At 35.0% G+C, this 17,093-nt stretch overlaps 1 protein-coding gene across 8 annotated transcripts in view; it reads left to right on the top strand.

Annotated features, from left to right (window-relative positions):
* The window catches only part of LOC101889659 (reticulon-1-A), a 52,355-nt gene that overhangs the window by 22,212 nt on the left and 13,050 nt on the right, over window positions 1-17,093 (top strand). The window contains exons 1-2 of one of the 8 annotated variants that reach the window (XM_059121221.1): window positions 7,275-7,443; window positions 8,891-9,031. The exons of 4 other annotated variants lie outside the window; for them this stretch is intronic. In XM_059121221.1, coding sequence (XP_058977204.1) covers window positions 8,953-9,031 — 79 coding nt within the window. In that variant the 5' untranslated portion in view covers window positions 7,275-7,443; window positions 8,891-8,952. Of the gene's footprint in view, window positions 1-7,274; window positions 7,444-8,004; window positions 8,116-8,141; window positions 8,161-8,773; window positions 9,032-17,093 lie in introns of those variants that run through there. 3 more of the 8 variants (XM_059121224.1, XM_059121225.1, XM_059121222.1) reach the window with 3 other exon arrangements.

The raw sequence follows: 17,093 nt of genomic DNA, 5'->3' as shown, positions 1-17,093 counted from the left end.
TAATTTTAGACATAAAGTATATATATTCTTTGCGTCTACTTTACCATCTGAAAGAAAATTGTCTGTATAGGTTTACGATATCGTATAGCCCCGATATTCGATAAAAAATTGCGTATGCAGGTCCACGTTTTCGTATAGTCTCCTTGTAATGGTACCTCCCAAATATTCGGTATTTTGCTGTTTTTAGTGACATTATTCACAGGACTTGTTACAAATTTCGTATTTAGAGTTCGTAATAGGAACTACAGTCTATGACTGAGAATTGTGTATTCAGGTCCAGGTCCTCGTATAGGCCCCATATATCTCAATAATTCAATATATTCTGTATTTTAATGATTTTAGCTACATTATTCATCGGATTTTTTTTGCAAGTTTCGTATTTGAATATTTTAATAGCTTATGACAAAAGTTCCCTATGAAGGTCCACATCTTCGTATAGACCCCAATATAAGGGTTATATTCGGTATTATTAAGATTTCAACAGAATTTTGAGCGGATGTTATTTTTTTGAAATTTCCAAATTAGTTCTAAATACTGGAATTTCAATGTTCCTAATATCGTGTTACTAATGGATCTCCCAGCTATCCAGCAAAAACAAGTAAATATTGATCCATGGTTGAGCTACAATTTGGCATTTATAGTTAGAATGTCCAAACAATTTTTCGAAAAAAATAAAATTAAAACTTCTTCGTTTGCTTTCTTTCTTATTTCAGCTCTTTTCAGATCTTTGCCTAGTGCAAGGATAGCATATGTAGATTTACTCTTTCTCGTATCTTTCTCACAAAATAAGAAGGATGTCGGCACTGACACTAAAGTATAAATGTAGATTAATAGTTAAAGTCCATTGGTTGGCAATGTTGCCTTGTAAAACTTTCTTGGTCTTTTCCGTTTTTTAACCAATATTAAAATGATTTATTGGGGCGTTCAGAATATTACAATTAATTTTAAATACAGGGTGAGATAAAAAACTGCAGTAAATTCAAACGCCATAGTTTTTACATTTTTTTTTTTAATTTTGTTGAGTGAAAGCAAAAAATATCGGAAATAGCATCAAAGTTTAGAATAAGTTTGATTTGTTCGAATCACCTTTGGCACGAATTATGGCCTTCAAACGGCAAATGAAACCGTCACAGGCTGCCCGAATGTTGCTCTGTGGTATTTTGGACCATTTACGGCGAAGTGCTTGCTTGAGGTGATCGACACTTTGGTATTTTTTAGTACCAATCTTGCTTTCCAAAATACTCCAGACTCAATAGTACAACGGATTGATATCCAGAGATTTTAGTGGCCATTGTGAAATGAAGCGAGGAACCTCATTTTGTAACCATTCTTGGATGGTGCGTGCTGAGTGTGATGGTGCTGAGTTCAAGGTCTGCGGCCAAAATACTTGCGTGCCCAAGGCTTTAATACTCCCTCCAGAATATTTTCGCGATAATATTCGGCATTTATTTTGATGCCACGGTCGATTAATACGAGCGAAGAGCGAAGAGCGGCTGTTATGGCGGCCCAAACCATCACCATGGCCGGCGCTTGAGTTCTGGTGGCAAACCGAAAGTGCACATTTTCAGCTGACCTATTTGGCAAGTAAACACGATCATTTTGTTTTGTTTAAAAAAACTTCTGTACAACGAATGTTTTCTCATCGGAGAAAACCAAATTCGACAGTTCACCACTTACGGCCAAGCGAAGCAACTTCTTAGCTCTTTTGAGTCTATTTTCTTTCTGTTGTGGTGTAAGTTCTTGCACTTTTTGGAATTTCAGTGGCTTTACCTCGAGCTCATTTTCCAATATTTGCCGAATGGAATATTGCGATATGTTCAGCTCACGAGCCATTTTTCGGCAACTGCGACGTGGGTTTCGATCTAGTCGCTTCTTTTCTTTTCGGACCATTTCTGCTGATGTTGCTGTTTTCTTCCCTCCACTTCTTTGACGTCGGACTATGCTACCAGTATCACGGTAACGAGCGATGGTACGAGACAAAAAAGATTTATTCACATATAAATGCTGGAGTGCTCCAACGATAGCCACGAGTGGTTTTCCAGCCAAATATAAAGAAATCACACTATCACGCTTGAATTCCATCACGAATAACTTTTTTTCTTGTAAATTCAAAATGCTTTTGTACGCTTATAAACAATATAATGAGCTGTCACTGGAATAATTTTACCAGCTATCGGACGTGTGGCTTAGAAATGACAGCAGTCTGAAGTTAGCTGCAGTTTTTTCATCTCACCCTGTATATTATCAAAAATAGGTTGTAGGTTGATCCTTATTTAATTACTTATGTCCATTCTGTCAGTAAATATGCAGGAACAACAACAACAAGGAAAATTTATTTCAGATAACTCCTCCTTCGTCTAAATCATGATACATTTTGTATTCTCTCAATAAACAACAGATTAGTGCTTAAACATAAACATTATTTTAAAACTCGTAGCATACTTTAAGGAGCAACATTATGTTTTTATAATTAATTAAAAAAAAACTGCCAAATTTTCTTTGGTTGTTTTTTGGGTATTTTTTCCGTTATTTTTTTAAACCGAACGAACAGCAACAGAGTTGTACTCACTCTTTGGCTGGTTGTATGATTTGTTTGGCACTTGTGACCACAAGCTCTCTCGCAAATGTACATCGATTTTAATTTTCGCCTAGACATTTATTATTTTGTACAATTTGATTTCAATTTGGTGGTTTTACTTAACACCATTCCCACCACATTCTCTTGCCGCCATGCTTAACCACCATGTGTGTATACGTGTGTGAGGTTTTTTTCCGCGGATTAATGTGGTTGCGTTGTTGTGAGTGCCTGCTTTCCTTCTTCTTTTTTTTTTGTATTCCGAGGGTTTCTAATTTTAGTCATTCAGCCAAGCAATTTGCTTCTGTACGAAAATAAATGCCAACATGAAGATTTTCTAGTCGCCTATTTGTTTGACCGTCTGTCCTGTCCTGTCCGTCCACACCATACCTACCACACATTCATCCATCCATTCCTTTATCGGTCTGTCTGCATATTTTACAAAAAGCCAATAAACCTATAGATTTATACAAGTTTATTGACTCTTCTCGATAAATTGTATTGCAATTTCATCATACAACGACATTGGGCCGAATCAAAATCAATTTGTTGGGTCCCCCCCTTGCTGAACAAAATTATTCAATTAAACACGATCTAAACAAGTTTGATTAAATTTGCACTGTTTTATTTTAAACTAAATAGTTTTTCTTTAATTTATAATAAACAGCAATTCCATAGACATAAATACCTGGGAACCAAGCCAGAGGCCACAAATTCTCAAAACAAAGTAACTGTCTGACTGATTTTCTCCTCAGGGTATGCAAGTGCATGCATCGCACATCGTTCGTTAGGAATTTTATTTAATCATGATTTGCGGTTTTTAGCTTTTAAGTTAAAATAACCGATGTTGTAGTTGTTGCCTCTCAGTTTTTTACGATATTACACTGATGATTAATAGTTGCCATTATTTTGTAGAATTCACATTCACATTTCATTTGGTATTGAGAGGTTTCATTCAATTTGATTCTCAATAGTAATAGCAACAATAACACAACTATTTATTTTTGTGTGTTTGCTTTTTTGTCTTGTTTGTTGTTGTTGTAGAGTGTTGCGAGTGTTTTCTTGCCTCTCCAATGGACCTTATTAGCCGGAGTTTTTTAATTTAATTTTATTTGATTATATGTCATCGTCATCAACATTTAGTGTGCGGTATGAGGGTTGGTCAATAAGGCAAGGCAAAGGAAGTACTCAGACCCGATATTTACTTATGTAAGACTGAGTTTTTTTATGGAAAATATTGCCGGAAAGTGTCCAATAGAATATTATATGGCAAAAATTGGGAGCCTTTTTTATTTCCAGTAAGTCGTAAATTCCCAATTCACCATTACCCAGCAAGCCCTATGAGTCGAATAACCCATTAACCCTGGGAACACTCGAAAAGTTGGCGTTTTTCAAGAAGTTTACTCTCCAATCTTGTGTTTTATGTGTGAAAACTTACGAGTACTCCTGCTTGAAACATAATTATAACATAAATAAGGGATTTTGTGTTCAAAAACAACAAACGTTTCCACACTATCGTATGTTTGTTGTTACAAATTGCCGACAATTCTCTGCAACATATTTGTTTTTTTTTTCTTTTTCTTCGTTTGCTGCTGTGTGTTGAGTATTTACCTATACTTAGAAACAATACAATAGTATGACAAAAACTAAAAAAATACTAGCAAGAGTACAGTCTGCTCATTATCGAGCGAATTTTGCTCACATATGATTTGTTGGTGGAGATGGGGACAATGTGGTATGACAAAAAACAAAGGTATGCGTACGAGCGTATTTTACTCACTTTCATATTCACTCTAAGTCGAGTGGCCTAGAAAAAAATTATATTCGACTTACTTTTTCTACTCGCGATTTTCACTCTCTAGTAGGTTTATAGGTTTGTTTGTAGGTAGATACGACTACCAGTAATTGATTAGGACATTTATGTGGTAACAGAAGTTTTTGTTAGCTTGTCAACAAAAACGAATGTGAATGGGAAAAATGTGTTTATCAATTTTTAATTAAATTTAAATATCTTTGAAAGTAATATTTAGAATTTTGATTTTTTTCGAATTCACTTTGATATCGTCATACAGAAACAGACCAGACCCCAAATAAAGTAAAAAACAGTAGTCAGTGTTGAATATGCGATGTTCTGATCGTAGGTAATCCACCACAACGTGCACTCAGCACCTGTGCCGTTATTGTTTAACGGATAGAATTATTTTTGTTTACTGATGGAATTATTTTTGACCTACGAAGCCAAGCACATATTTGCTCATTTTCACTCGTAACCGAAACCTGCTCGCGACCAGAGTTGCTTGGAGAGTGGGAGTTTTTTACGGAGTCTACTATTTACTCTCTTTTGTGGAAGCACTCTCGAGTTACTCCTGTTTCAAAAATCCGATTGGGAGCAGAATGTGTCAAAATAAAAATGATTAATTAAAAGACTAACAATCGGTATAATTAATTTTTTGAACTGTTCAATTCAACATTATGAGCTTCGGGTAGCCAAATGCGGGTTTAATTAAAAATCTTGTTGGAATATTAACATTTCATATGTAAAGAGAATATTTAGAGCTTTAAAGTTAAATTTTGTCGCATTCAGGTTCATTTTTTATACCCTTAGACCGTTGGTCTCTTTGGACCAAAGCCGTTCCAAGACATTTGGAGTCGATCTAGCGATGACCGTCTGTCCGCACGATAACTCTCGAAGGAATTATCCGATTTGGTCCAAACCTGGTACATCGTTATATTTTTGTCAAACTTAGATCGATTTCGGAGATGGGCATTATCGGTCCACTCCTTCTGCTACCTCCCCCACAAAATGTCAATTTTTTCAAAGAAAATAATTTACTGCACAAAAAGAGAAAGGATAATCCGATTTTTCTCCAACTTTGCAAATCCTAATATTTGTATTAGTGCTAGGACATGTGCGAAAGTGGGCAATATCGGTTCACTCCACCAAGTACCTCCCCCACAAAGAATAATTATAACTCTTATAAAATGTGACATATGAGTCCGATTGTCTTTAAATTACACGCATCATAATATTTTTAGCAATCCAAGGTCTGGTGTGAAGATGGAATATATCGCTCCACTCCTTCTGGTCCCTCCCCCACAAAAGGTCAACATTTTAAATATTCATGAAACCAATAAAACACGAAATTAACATCCGATGTCAGACATGGCGCCTCTCTATATTTTCATTGGCACAAGATCTATTTTAAAGATGGAAGAGATTCCACCATTCCTTCTGGTCCCTCCCCCAATAAGGGTCCATAACAATTATAAAATCCGAATTAAGAATTCGGTTCTCTTCATATTTCACACATACCATTATTTCTACTAACACAAAATCTGCTATGGAGATGGGATATATCCGTCCATTTCCACAAAGGGTCAAAATTTTGAATATCCATTAAGCTAATTAAACGAGAAATTAACATCTTTATTAGCTGAAGTATGAAAATGGACGCGCATGCATATAAAGTAATATAGTCCAAACCTGGCACGTTGCAATATTTATAACATATTTATTTAGGTCCGATACAAAATGGACAATAATGGCCCGTCCTTTCAGCACCTACTCTACAGAGTTTCTACAATTTAAATAATCATAATAGGAGTCAAAATATGTTTATATAACCGAACATTGAGAGTATATTTGCTATCTGTAATATATTTACAGTATAAGTACGATATAAATATAGTTTATATATTCTAGATTGTATCGTAAAGTTTACATTCTATAAAGTATAGCGTTTCTTTAAAGTTTAAATATTGTTGGGCGCGCTTAAAAGTCTACTTGAAAAAATCACTTTACATATGACTCTAACAAAATGTGGAAACTGGCCTTTACCTTTTTAATTCCATAACGAGTTAAAGTTAAAATTGCATTTTGGCTATGTTTTATTTCCCTTTTAAAAGAAATCATAACTGAACTTTTATATTGATAGCTGCAAATAACAATGAACGTTTTTTTTTATCAACATCTAGATAATGACATAGACAAATATGAGAATATATTGATAATGGAAAGTAAGAAAGGAGCTGGCCATGAAGAACTGTGAATACTCTCCACCGTTTTGAAGTAACATTTTTCAAAATATACCAAATTTCAAAGAATTTTGATAGAAAATGCGACTGATAAAAAAATATATGGAGTTTCCATTCCCACAAAATTTTTAGAGTATAGTGTTTTGTAAGCATGGCAATGCAACCTGGGGCAACCATATTATGGGAGCTATTTCAGATTTTACGACATTGTAAAGATTGTGTAAAAAATATTATAAAAACGGCTCTTGTAAACCATTATCCACACCAAATATGCCTGACGAGCCGCTTAACCAACGGCGAAACGCCTCGCATTGTGGTGAGCGTGTGATAGTGTCTATCAGGCTTTGCTTTTCGCTGCAATTTTCAGATCATTTAGCTCGTCTCGAAAGAGAAAAAAAAACATTATTAAAAATTGTTCGTCCACTAAAAACTTATAGTGCAAATATCAAGAAATTGTAGCAAAAACTAAATGAAGGGAAGAGTCTAAATTTCCCCAAATGTTTATACCACCCTCCTTAATTTATAGAGTAATGATCATTCGGTGATGATGAAATAACAAAATAACAACAAAAGAGCAAAAACTTAACAACAAAACAAACTTTAAGAGTGAATTTAAATTGAATTGAATGTTCTAAAAATCAATTGACGACTGCAGTTGTTGGAAGAGAGTAGGCGGTTATAGGTGGTCTTCTATAAACGCAATACTTAACGGCGGTTATCATACAGAAATAGAAAAACTAATAACGTTACGTTTTCCTTCGCCGCGTTCATAAAACGGCAACAACAACTAGAAATTTTATGAAATACAAAATAAGAAGAACAACACAGCGTTGGTACTTAAAATTAAATTTAAACAATTTTTGTTTTTTTTTTTTTTGAAACTGTCTACGTTCGGTTGGGCTTTCGTCCAAAGAAAATGTAAAACTGTTCGTCTTGGTGGATACTTGAATGAATGTAGTTGTTGGTGTGGTATTTCGCTGAGGCAACGGTGGCGGTATCTCGGTATCGGTGGTGGTCGTTCAACAAAACTGACAATTGGGAGGAGAATCGGTTGGTCCGTTGGTCTGACTGACTGACGATCATTAAGTTGATTGGACTTTTAGAAGCTCTCTTAATTCTTTACCATGCGGATATGCCTTCTTTCGTACAAATTTCTGGCTGCACGTCTGTCAGTCAGTCCGTCCGTCCGTCTTTTGGTTTTTTTGAAAATATATTTTTATTGTTGTTTTTAGTGTTTTTTTTTTTCATCACCATGTCGCCCATTCCTTAACAACGAAAACGAGGAGAAAATAAGGCAAAAATAGTTTTCTTTTTTCCCGACGTCCGTCCAAACGTACTCTGTTGAATGTTTCTCGGATGCTGTCTGTTCCGATCATCATTGTGTATTTTTGTAGTTTATAGGCAATTCGTCCCTTCAGTTTGTCGTATGCCGTAAACGACGCACACGGTTTTCGAGAACTCTTTCTTTTCTTTGAAATAAAAAAACGAAACGAACTAAATTTTTGGTATTAATTTTTGTGTGCTCTGCGATAAGAAAAAATAAGAAAAAGGTGTGGGGGTCAAAATACAAAATAATGAGCCATTGAGGAACCCCAATAAAAAACAAAGAATATATATATATATAAAAAAACTGCAAAGTATCTCCAATCTAAAAACATTTTAAATAAAGTGTTATCTGCCACACAACTGATTCTAATCAAATTTGGGATTTGGGTTTTCAAATTGACCATGCACTTTTAAGAAAATTTTGAAATTATATAATAAATATATTTTTTATCAACGATAAAATTTCATTTACATTTTCCAAGTTTGAAATTTAATTTTTTTACCTAAGAAAACCCCGACCCTTTGTCTGGGTCAAATGTTGTTTGTCAGTTTCCTTATTTGACTAGAAAACAAAAATGAAAATAAAATAAAATCACGATTATCTTTTGCTGATTGTGATGGGAAAACAAAATAGCAAAAACTTCTTTTTCTACCCTCAACCATAAAATGGCCTGTCCTGATAAGAAAACCTCATAGGCAAAGTACCAAGTTTACTGACTGTCTGCCTTGCCTGACTGCCTGCCGCTTTCCCCTCTTCAAACCCTTCAAATTTGATTAGTAATCAACATTGAAATAACAGTTACTTCAACACTCTTAAAGACTGCAGTTGCATTCGGTTCGGGTCGTCGTTACGGAATTAATTATTTTTATTATTATTTTGAAATATATATTTTTAAATTTCATTTTGATAAAGAAAATCCTGCTCTGTTTTCTTTTCGCTCTCTCATCATTAAGTGTCAAAGATATTTTTTGAGAAAAAAGTTAACACAAAATATTATTAAAAATAAAACATAAAAATGGCTGCCTTAGAACAAGTCAACGAAATTTTGGCAATCTTGTCGGAACTTAAAGATATGCCATTAAATCGTGAATCGTGTAAGTATTTTTTCTTCTTCTTTCTTTTGGGGGTTTCTCTCTTGTTTTTCTTTGTGTTTTTGTGTTTTCTTCAAGTGAAATTTTCTTTTTTATTTCTTATTCTTTGTGTTTTTTTTTTGCAATCATTAATTATGTCGGTGTTTGAGGGAAAACTGAAAAACTGTCGTTGCGTTTGTAATGAATCTCAAATTTTTGACCTCCTAACGCATATTTACATCGTGGACAGAAATTATTAAATGGAAATAAAATTAATTAAATTTAAATTAAATTTATTAGCATAGACCTGTACATAAGTCCATCAAAACAATAAAAGGGTTTCCCTTAACCAAAATAGGTTCACACCTAAATTTTTTGTGTCCTTCATAATCAAGTGAAATTGAATATGTGTATTTCAGGCGTAAGGTTGAATAAAGACCGGTCCCAACCGATCTTGTCCCATGAGGATATTTAAGGCAACTCATAAATAAAACACTACACTATTTTGACCCTACACCACACTTTACTGAGCATTCCTTTCACACATTACGTATTCGTAGTGTGAAATTAAAGAAGAATATATTGAATTTCAAAGAATTTTGTTAAAAAATGTTGCTGATAAAAAATGTCTGGAGTTTCAATTCTGTCAAAAATTTCAGCTCTCTAGATCGAAAATTGGGGATATTTCCAAGGACGGAAAGACGGTAATGTTTACATTGTCAAAGAATTGTACATTGATCAAAAATATACAGGGTGAGATAAAAAATGCAACAAAGTCAAACGCCATACCTTAAATTTTTTTTTAAAATTTTATTGAATGAAAGCAAACAATTTCGGAAATAGCATCAAATTTTTGAATAAGTTTTGTTTTGTTCGAATTGGTCACCTTTGCACGAATTATGGCCTTCAAACGGCCAATAAAATCGTCAGACGCTGCCCGAATGTTGCTCTGCGGTATTTTGGCCCATTCCTGGCGAAGCGTTTGCTTGGGGTTATCGACACTTTGGTATTTTTTAGTACCAACAACCTTGCTTTCCAAATTACTCCAGACACAATAGTCCAACGGATTGTTATCCGGAGATGTTGCTGGCCATTGTGCCCTGGAAATGAAGCAAGGAACCTCATATTGTAACCATTCTAGGGTGACGCGTGCTGAGTTATATTGGAATGTCCAAGGTCTGCGGTAAAAATGTTTGCGTGCCCAAGACTTTAATACACCCTCCAGAATATTTTCGCGATAATATTCGGCATTAATTCTGACGCCTCTGTCGATTAATATGAGCGGAGAGCGACCGTCGGCTGTTATGGCGGTCCACGGCATCTCCATGGCCGGCGCTTGAGTCCTGGTGGCCAACCGAAGCCATTTTTCCTTGACGTCGAGTTACGCTACCAGTATCACGGTAACGAGCGATGGTACGAGACACAAAAGATTTATTCACATTTAAATGCTGGAGTGGTCTAACGGGTTGTAGTTTTCCAGCCAAATATAATGAAATCACACTATCACGCTTCAATTCCATCACGAATAAATTCTTTTCTGGAAATTTTTCACCAAAATTCTTTTGTACGCTTGTAAACAATATAATGAACTGTCACTGAAAAAATTTTAACCGCTGTCGGACGAGTGGCTTAGAAATGACAGCAGTCTGAAGTTGGTTGCAGTTTTTTTCATCTCACCCTGTTTAGTGCTAATGCCCTTTTAGAACCCATCTTCGAGAATTTTCTAAAACCCCGCTAGGTAAACTTCAAAGATTCTTGCTTCAGCCGTTTAGGCCTTACTTATTTATTTTAGGAACCCTCCATTTTACTTTTACTCTCACAATGAACTAGATGGTTCATTTAAACCCTTCTATGAGAACTTTCTGTAAATTCTGACTTCACGACACACAAAACCCCATTATGCACATTATAAAAATTCCCGCTTCAGTCGTTCAGGCCTTAATCATTTGGAAATGTCATTCATTTTGAACATTGTTCTTTTCACTTTAACTCGCAATGAACTAATTCGTTCCTTTAGGTTGTTTAAACCCTTTTAAGAGGAATTTTTAAATTACCGCTTTTATACGTACAATATCACGATTTTTGCTTTAGCCGTTTAAGCCTACATTTATGGCAAATTCGGTTTATTTGGTCCACTTTGAAGATTTCCCTTTTAGTTCAGCTCTTTCAATTCGTTGACTCATCTTTATTAATCTGGATTGATTCAACCAAATTTACCATACAAAAATATATATTCTTGTGAGATATATTCAAAATCTTATACAGAATCTAAATACTTATATTTAGGTATCAAAATGGGCACATTTTAGGCTACGCCAAAAATTGTATGTAGACACACAGGGTTAACCCACCAGATCTAAACGTCAACAATAAAAACGCGATATAAATATTTTGCTCTTTGATCCACTAAATCATTTATGCATTTGCATAGAATTTACTGGTCGAGATATTGCAGACATTCACTGTAGTATTGATTTTATTTGAATATCAAATTTGATGGCACTAATTCTTTAGCTCTTTTCAGTGAATCTTTGAAATGAACTGGGAAAAGAGAATATTTCCCAAAGGTCCAATATTTAGTCGTACCATGGTAGAAGAATACAGGTAGTCGCATCGACACAACTGCTGGGGAAATGAACTGTTAAACCAAATTAAAATTTTAAATAAAAAAGTTATTCAAATTCGTTAACATTGTTGAAAAATACATATCATAACAACCTCTGATTGGCGTCATATAAGAAAACATATAAAAATCTACTTATTTAAAAAAAAAAAAAAAAAAAAAAAATTAAAATTTTGACATATCAATGTTCCCAAGCGTCGATGCATCTATACCTGCATTCTTCTACTATGAGACGTACAATAATAATCCACATATTTTCATAAAATTAAAAAAACAACAACCTATTTCCACCCTTTTATATTCCACCTCCTTTCATATTTGTTGTAGAACAGTTTCTTATGCAATAATCTGACAGGTGTATATTGTTGTGAACATAGACATGACGTCGAAATGTATGTCAAAATTGTTACAGTGTTTTTTGGTAAAGAAAAATATTTTTTGGCGCTAGGAAAATAAATTAACATTTTAAATTGAGAGAGAAACCAATGCAAATCCCCTACGTATGTATGTATGTACACATTCATGTGTGTCTCTCATTTTGATATGTGTCAGGTTGACAAATTAATTTCATTTATATTATTTAAGTGATGATTAATCCTCTCTTCTAAATTAGCTTTAATTTATGCAAACACGCACCAATACCAATGACGATATAAACATGTCGGTTTTTATTTGCCAACACACGCTGGAATGAAGAAAGGTGATATCATTTCCAATTTTTGGTAGAGGAATAAATATAAAAATTACTTTAAAGAACAAAAACACATTTTGGCAACTCGAATCAAAGTTTTGAAAAAGAAAGTGATAGAAATTGACATGAAAGAGAAAAATAATATGTACATATAATCTTTAAGTTGCTGTAATTGAGTATTGAGTACATATGTTTTTTACCCACACTGTCATTTTTCCCTACGCAAAATTGGCAACCTGTGCTGTGACTCAATTTATTAGCATACCCTTATTTGGTCGTAACCATAACGAACAAAATATGGGTTAGCTTTTGATCCGGGTGGCATTAAAAGCTTTTTGATTTACGAGTAGTTACGTATATTTGCTCATATACGTATGGATGTATGTATGTATATATTAGACATACATATTTTTTGCAACAAATCACCCCAAAAATCATAGACACAAATCTATGACATGAGATCATCATCATCAATGGGTTGTTAAAAGAGAGAGAGAGAGAGAGTAGTGGAAACCGACATGGGGGGCTATTGCATTATTGGTCAACTGGGTGAGCACACTATCAGTCAGCCCCGCCTGTCTTCCTCCCATCGTACCATATTGACAGATATATGACAGCGAGAGACAAGTTTAAGGCTATTGCGTTCTATTCCTCCGTTCGTTCATTGTTGTTGTTGTTAGCCAACAAATGCATTCTTTTTCAACTACGTTGTTTTTTCTCTTGTTGTAGTTTTACAATTGCACTCGGAACTCAATTGTAAGTTGCGTATGTGCATCGCGCATTCATCGTTTGCTTTGTTGTTGTGGCTATACGTCGGATGTAAATCTACGCGATGAGAGCCAATGAACTCGATTCATGTTCTTCGACATTTATCTACGCACAAATATTTACAAAGAACAATGAGACCTTTTAATGGACTTTTAAATGGCGACAGATAACAACAAAGAGATGCTGCATCTATGTATCTGTGCCGCTGTACCTTTGGCCATTACAGGAATATTTCAGTTTTTTTTCGATCGTGTTTTTGTACTCTACATATATACAGGGTGAGATAAAAACACTGCAACAAAGTCAAACGCCATAATTTTTATATTTTTTTAAATTTTATTGAATGAAATCGAAAAATGCCCGAAATAGCATCAAAATTTAGAATAAGTTTAGATTTGTTCGAATTGGTCACCTTTGACACGAATTATGGCCTTCAAACGGCCAACGAAACCGTCACACGCTGCCCGAATGTTGCTCTGCGGTATTTTGGCCCATTCCCGGCGAAGCGCTTGCTTTAGCGACGGACACTTTTGGTATTTTTTTAGTGCCAACCTTGCTTTCCAAAATACCTCAGATACATAGTCCAACGGATTGGTATCCGGAGATTTTGGTGGTCATTGTGGGCTGGAAATGAAGCGAGAAACCTCATTTGGTAACCTTTCTTGGGTGGCGCATGCTGAGTGCGATGGTGCTGAGTCCTGTTGGAATGTACAAGGTCTGTGACCAAAATGTTTGCGTGCCCAAGGCTTTATTACACCCTCCAGAATATTTTCGCGATAATATTCGGCATTCAAATGGATATGGTCCACTCCATCAACTCCCCACAAAGGGTCAAAATTTTGAATATTTATAACTCTTATAAAATGTGAGTTTCCGATTGTCTTCAAATTACAAATTTCCCAATATTTTTATTAACCCAAGGTCTGCTGAGATGATGGACAATAACGGCCCACTCCATCATGTACCTCTCCCACAAAGGGTCAACATTTTCAATATTTAACTCTCTCCAGAATGTGATGTAAGAGTCCTATTGTCTTCAAACTACCTACATCTCAATATTTTTAAAAACCCAATGTCTGATGTGAAGGTGGAATGTATCGGTCCACTATTTTCTGGTACCTCCTCCACAAAGGATGAAAATTTTGAATAATCATGAAGCTCATAAAACACGAAATTAACATCCGATTCCATTTAGACTTGGCACATCTCAATATTTCTATAAGCACAAGATCTGTTATAAATATGATAGAGATCGGAACATTCCTTTTAATACATCCCCCACAAAGGGTCAAAGTTTGTATAACCAAAACGATCATAAAATTCGAAATAAGCATTCTCTTCAAATTACATACATCACAATATTTTTTTTAACACTAGATCTGGGGTGAAGTTGGGATGTATCGGTCCACTCCTTCTGGTACTTCCACAAAGGGTCAACAATTTTACTATCCATGAAACTCATAAAACGCGAAATTAGCATCCGATTCCATTCAGACTTGGTACATCTCAATATTTCCATCAAAACAAGATCTGTTATAAAGATGGTAGAAATCGGAAAATTTCATCTTATGCTTCCCCCAAATAGGTTTTAAGGTTTTTGGAAAACAAAACGCTCAAAAAAATCGAAATAAGCATGCAACTCTTTTCAAATTTCACACATCCAAATATTTTTGATAGCGCAATATCTGTTGTGAAGATGATATATATCTGCGAACCCCTTCTGGTACCTCACCCACAAAGCGTCTCAATTTCCAATACTTATATCTGTCATAACTTGCGAAACAAGTCGGTGATTCTTTACAACTTGCTATTTCTAAATATTTCTATTTCTCAAATTGGTGTAAGTTATTATAAAGCCGACATCGCTCTACACTTCGATTCTGCCATTGCTAATTTAATCACGTCAAATGTTTCGCTAAACAAAACTACATCAAACATTACACAGGCAGTCAAGTTTAGAGAAGAATTTCCCCCTATTGTTGGCTTTGAATTAAACCATAACAATGAACAAAAAAACACATAACAACGAAAATCTCACCATCTCAATTTTCCTACTCAAATTTCATTATTTTCAAAAAGCACGACGAACAAACGCTCTGGTATTTGACAAAAGTATTTGTCATTTTAGTAGTTTCAAATCGTATCGGGTTTATGGTGGAGTATAAAGTATCAAGTCTAATTAGAATAGTTCGTCGTCAGTCATACCCATACGTCATTTTCGCTACTAGTTTACTCTCTTCTACTATCAGTTGGGGGGCTTTCTCCCCCATTATGTTCTCTTTTTCTATTTCTCTCTGTTTTGATTCAAACCCTCAGCTGTGCATGCAATTTAGTGACTCATACATTTATACCGCACCCACAACTACCGTCAAACTCCCCTGATATCTGTCAAATAATCTACGTAGTTGTGTAGAGTTCTCGTCTTTGGAGACCATAACAAATAATCGCATCGTACTGTGAGTGAAACACGAAGATACGGCAAATGCTTCGTGAAAAAACTTGACACGTTATTTGACTGGCTGGCTGGCCTGGCAGGCAATGTACGAAGGCTTGAAACATCCACGCGCCAATTAATCGAATGCTTACCTTACATTTTCTGCAAACCTTGTTTTTTTGATTTTTATATTTGAAAATTCTGTTGCTGTGCTCCTCTCGTCTTGTTGTCTTATTGTTGTTGGTGTTGGGGCTTTATCAGTAAACAGTGTTGCCGTTATGTTAGAAATTATGTGGTCTTGGGTTCTTTCTATACAAATCTTGGACTTTTCACTCGATTTTGAAAGGCTGTTAAAGCTAGAATCCAAATAATTCTGAGTCTCCTGTTTTAAGCGATCAATAATTTTGTATTTTTATTGGTATTGAAAATTAGATATATCGGTCCATTTTTTTGCATAGCCCCCATATAACGGTACCTTCCACGGATTTGTCTAAAAATTGGTATTTGTGGTTCATAATGGGTTTAAGATCCGGTGGCGAAATATTGTATGCATAGGTCCACGTTGTTGTATGGCCCCCATATAACAGTGCCTACCGATATTCGGTATTTTGACGATTTTTGCCCGATTTTCCACGGATTTGCTAAAAATTCGTGTGGTTTGAATTTATGATACCCTAGCTATATCTGAACCGATTTTCAACAAATTTGACATACTTGTTTCTAGGCTCAATTTGGTCGTAAGTGCCAAATTACATCCCATTAAGGCTAATAATACACGTTTGGTGCACAACAAAAAGCAAATCGGATGAAGATATATATGGGAGCTATATCTAAATCTGAAACGATCCCAATAAAATTTGTCAAAAGGTATTTCTGAACTGTATTTGATATATTTCCCCAAATATCGTTGTTACAGATAAATATTACGGCTGCGGAGGACAAATATGTATTGAAATTTGAAATACCATATTTTAGACAATAGTGTTGATGAGTTGAGTGAAACCCTTAATACAACCTTAAATATGGGACAAATAAAAACAAATTTCGACCAAATCAAATATTCTATTCAAAATGGCAACACCTTCTTACTACAAATGCTTATCACTTTTAATCTCCACTGTTTACTTAAACTCTCCCACAAAATATACGCTCATGAGTCTCTCTCTCTTTTTTTTTTGTCAAGATTTGAATTGAGCCAAGAAGTAAACCCTAAAAACCTGTTCTTCTTCAGACAAAACTAAAGTAAACAATGTAAAGCCCAACTTGTTTTTGTTGTTTACTACCAGCTTTGAACGCAGTACTGTTGTTTTTGTTGTTTAATGTCGGTATATAGGCTACGTTGCAACTCTATTATGTATAAACGCATGTACACACTAGCCAGGCAGCCAGCTCCCCAGCTTTTAAGAAGCCTACCAAATAACAACAACAGCAACACCAATATAACTCTGGCAATTGAATATTGTGGTGCTGGTATCTTTGTTGTTGTTGGTACAACACAGTCTTGCTCTTTGTTTAGCTGCTGGCTGGTGTTGCTGCCGCCACATTATCTATTTATTTGTTTGTCTGCTTG

This window comes from Musca domestica, unplaced genomic scaffold (assembly GCF_030504385.1).
Source record: "Musca domestica strain aabys unplaced genomic scaffold, Musca_domestica.polishedcontigs.V.1.1 19, whole genome shotgun sequence".
Classification (NCBI taxonomy): Eukaryota; Metazoa; Arthropoda; class Insecta; order Diptera; family Muscidae; genus Musca; species Musca domestica.
This window is presented reverse-complemented; position numbering and strand designations above follow the sequence as displayed.